Below are 3,552 nucleotides of genomic sequence, written 5' to 3' on the forward strand. Positions count from 1 at the left end.
CCACCTTCCCATGTCATAAAACAAAAACAAGCGCCCAAAGTGGTATATTATGGTATGTCTCCCCAATGTGGTCTATATTTCAATCCCAGTTGATGGAAACACCATATATAGCATGCCGAGAGGTGCCAGAGAGGCTCTACAGGCTCTACACGGTTGCTAGCTCAGTTACTAGTAAGTAATACATTGCACACCGTAGTAGTTACTGCCACATGATTAATTAAACATGCACCAAAGGGTGGGGAATCCTCCAGACAATGGAAGAATTCCTCCCATCTCAGAGCCTCTGTCTTATGCCATGCAAGCCCAACATGGTCTAAGCTCGAATGAACGCCTTCGCTGAGCCAGTTTACACCCTGATCTGAACAAGACAGCTGATAGCGCTGCCTGTTTGGATGAGGATGGACCTGACAAACAGGGCCAAGGAGGGAACCACGGTGATAGCGGTGGACATGGAGGACAGGGGGGTAATGACAGGGGAGGTGGGGATGATGGGAGCGATGGATCAGATGACAAACCTGAAGGTAAGCCCAACAATGACACAGAAGAGCAAGACTCCAAAAGCGAAGAAGGGGATGGCAAAGCCCATACCACCTCCTTCGCAGGACCATCAAAGCAATCCACGCCTGAACGTGCGCGACCACAAGTGCATGCAGGGCAAGGCGTTCAACCACAACAAAGTGGACAAGCAGGGCCATCAAACATTCAGATAAATCCTGTACCTTCAATGATGGCCTCACTATCATCCATCTCCGGGTACGCGCAACAAGCAACTGCAGCCTCTAAGATGACAAGGAAGAGGACAGCGGCGGCCATTGGAACTGCCAATTTGGCAGGATGGAGTTATAATCCATCCGTCCATGTTGGCCCGTCCGTCCACGTCGCACGGCCTCCTGCGAATGCAACTGTGCCTGCCCTTGTCGAGTCAGTTTTCACAGCTATAGGAGACCATATCAACTGAAACTTAGGAAGAGAGCTACTTAAGCTCCCTTCCTCAGTCAAGGTAAAATCAGAGATCACTGCCACATATGGTGGCAGCTCTGATCACGACGAATTTTGGACGTTCTTCTTGAAGTTTGTTTGGTTCATGTACCTTGCTAGATTAGACGTACCCGACTTAGAGTCAGAGGCAGTCCTGTTCTTGGAGAACCAATTGGAAGGCGAGCCTGCCACTTGGTTCCGCGAGGATATCGAACCGAATCTCCTAGTACTAGGGGATCACAGAGCAATGTTGGCAGGAACCTTCTGCTCAATGTACTTGCGCTTTGTGAAGTCCAGTACAATTAAGGATGCAGCCTACAAGTTTGATTCTGTGCGCTACTCATCTTGTACTGGGGTGAAGGGGTTCTTCCAAAACCTGAACAAGTACGCCAGGCAAATGGTTGTCCACCCGGACTCGTATTCATTTGCCTGACGGTTCATGGATGGACTCCCAATATCTATATCTACCCGGATCAAAGAACTTCAGAGACGAAACTCCAAGAACTTGAGTGCTGAAAGGCTTCTCGAGAGTGCCCTTCGGATCGAGGACCTTGATGCCAGCGCAGAGACTCAGCAGAAATGACAGGCATCCATGATGTCAGCAAAGATGGTGGCAGCACCATCATCTTCGAAGACCCAGGGTGATGCACCTTCCTGCAGTGATTGAGAGTCGTCAAGGTGGTCCTCAGAAAATCAGTCTGGTCATTTCCCTTGCGATTATTGTAGAGAAATACTGCAGCGCTCTTGCAAATGACCCAAACGCGACAGCGATGGCCATAGAGACCGATGTGAGCAACAAGATTGTCTGCGTCCGTCTTCGAACTAACTCAATCAGGGCGAGGCTAAGGCTGCGCCAGTCGATAAGTCCAAAGTAGTGTGCTACCAATGCAACCGCACCGGTCACTATGCCTCAGACCCCAAGTGTTCAATGGCTAACAAGCAGTCCCTAAGATGCCTCGACGTCATGAACAAAGGCAATGAGGAAGCAGGCCAGGCTACTGGCTCTCTTCCTCATAATGAACAAGACAAGAACGCTGAAGTGTCAGACGAAGGACACCTGGAAGCAGGTGCCTCTCTCAACTATGCTTCAGATAATGGACGCTCGTCCAGAGTAATAGGTTCCCAATATGAGTCTGAATCGGAGGAGAATATACCTTCCTTCAAGTCTGAATCTGTATACAAGTTCAACACAATAAACATTGCAGACTGGCAGCGTCCTACTCATAACGATGGTGCCGGACCTTCTAAGCAGCCGACAGTTGTGCTCGATAATGAACCAGTTCGCACGCAGGATCCAGAGGCTATGATTAGTCCGGATTCTCCTACGCTACCCGCCAACATGGTAGATCCTGACACTCTGTCCCATGTAACGTTTAACCAGGCAATAAACACGGCTGGTTATACGCCTATTCACTGGAACAAAGAGCAGAATGAGATTATGGGGACGGTCAATCTGGAAGACGTGCTGGCCCTCTCTGACCTTATGGCCCACGACCAATTTGTCGAGCATATTTGACGCCATCTCAAGAGAACCAATGCTACTCTCGGTTCTCTCATAAGCAACATTGAAGCTGAACGAGTGAGGGCATCGCGTCGACAGCGTGACACCATGCATCGAGCCTCTGAAACAATGGCCAAACTTCAGCTCGGGGAGCCTACGCTCTTTGACGTCCAGTTCGTCCAAACGTTCACAGACGTACCTCTTGATCAAACTGAGCAAGACGAGCTGGAGGGCATGAGAAATAATTATCACAACCTCATGTTGCATGCCGATGCGCTGAATGTATTGTTCGAGAATTATTATCTCAACAATATGGCGCTTAGGGAGGAAGTGCAAACTCTAGTCCGCGCTATTGACATGCATATTCCAGATGACTCCATGAGCTTGGTTATCAAGCATTTTAATATGTGCAATAATTGTTGCCACAACATAACCTGTCGTATACATAGCAGGGTTACCGCGCAGCGTCCAGAAGGACGTAGCATGGCCAGGCTATTCGACCCTGAGCGGGCAGTCCCTACGCTTGCAGAGAGTTGAGACCTCATTGAGCACACGCGCTACGAGGAGATTATCAAAGACCTTCCTGAGCCTGCACCTCCTCTGGAGCTGTACAAGTTCCCTAATAACAAGTACTACGATGACGGCAAGAGCGACCATATATTCTGTGCAATAACCGAGACCTTCGGTTATTGCTCGTCCATGAAGGCCATGTCAACGGCCCAGGAGCACCTGGCGGCGCGAGGGAAAACAATGAGGGTGTACTTCAAGATTAATAACCTCGAGGCGTACGTTCTTATCGACACCGGCAGCATGATCAACGCCATAAGCTCTGACTTCACTAAAGTCACAGGGCTCAAGCCTTTCCCGTTGTCAAACCCTATCACCCTGCAACTGGGTTGTTCGGGTTCACGGTCAAAGGTTAACTATGGCATGCGGCTGCCCGTACCTATTGGTCCCACTGTGCACAACTTTTACTTTGACGTCGCGTCTCTCAATCACTATGATCTGATTATAGGGACCCAGATCATGCAGAACGTTGGGATGGTCTTGGACTTCCGCGACTACACCATTCG

General features: G+C 49.6%; 2 protein-coding genes across 2 annotated transcripts; both read left to right on the forward strand.

The window, feature by feature from the left end:
• Positions 1-1,748: 1,748 nt before the first annotated feature.
• PHACADRAFT_202091 (uncharacterized protein) lies at positions 1,749-2,494 on the forward strand (the record flags this gene model as incomplete). The annotated part of the gene is made up of 2 exons (XM_007402349.1): positions 1,749-1,766; positions 1,814-2,494. The coding sequence occupies 2 exons, from the start codon at positions 1,749-1,751 to the stop codon at positions 2,492-2,494; spliced, it is 699 nt and encodes a 232-aa protein (XP_007402411.1).
• Positions 2,495-2,608: 114 nt separating this feature from the next.
• PHACADRAFT_202092 (uncharacterized protein) lies at positions 2,609-3,402 on the forward strand (the record flags this gene model as incomplete). The annotated part of the gene is made up of 3 exons (XM_007402350.1): positions 2,609-2,761; positions 3,029-3,264; positions 3,330-3,402. The coding sequence occupies 3 exons, from the start codon at positions 2,609-2,611 to the stop codon at positions 3,400-3,402; spliced, it is 462 nt and encodes a 153-aa protein (XP_007402412.1).
• Between the last annotated feature and the right edge of the window lie 150 nt (positions 3,403-3,552).

This window comes from Phanerochaete carnosa, assembly GCF_000300595.1.
Source record: "Phanerochaete carnosa HHB-10118-sp unplaced genomic scaffold PHACAscaffold_115, whole genome shotgun sequence".
NCBI classification, from domain to species: domain Eukaryota; kingdom Fungi; phylum Basidiomycota; class Agaricomycetes; order Polyporales; family Phanerochaetaceae; genus Phanerochaete; species Phanerochaete carnosa.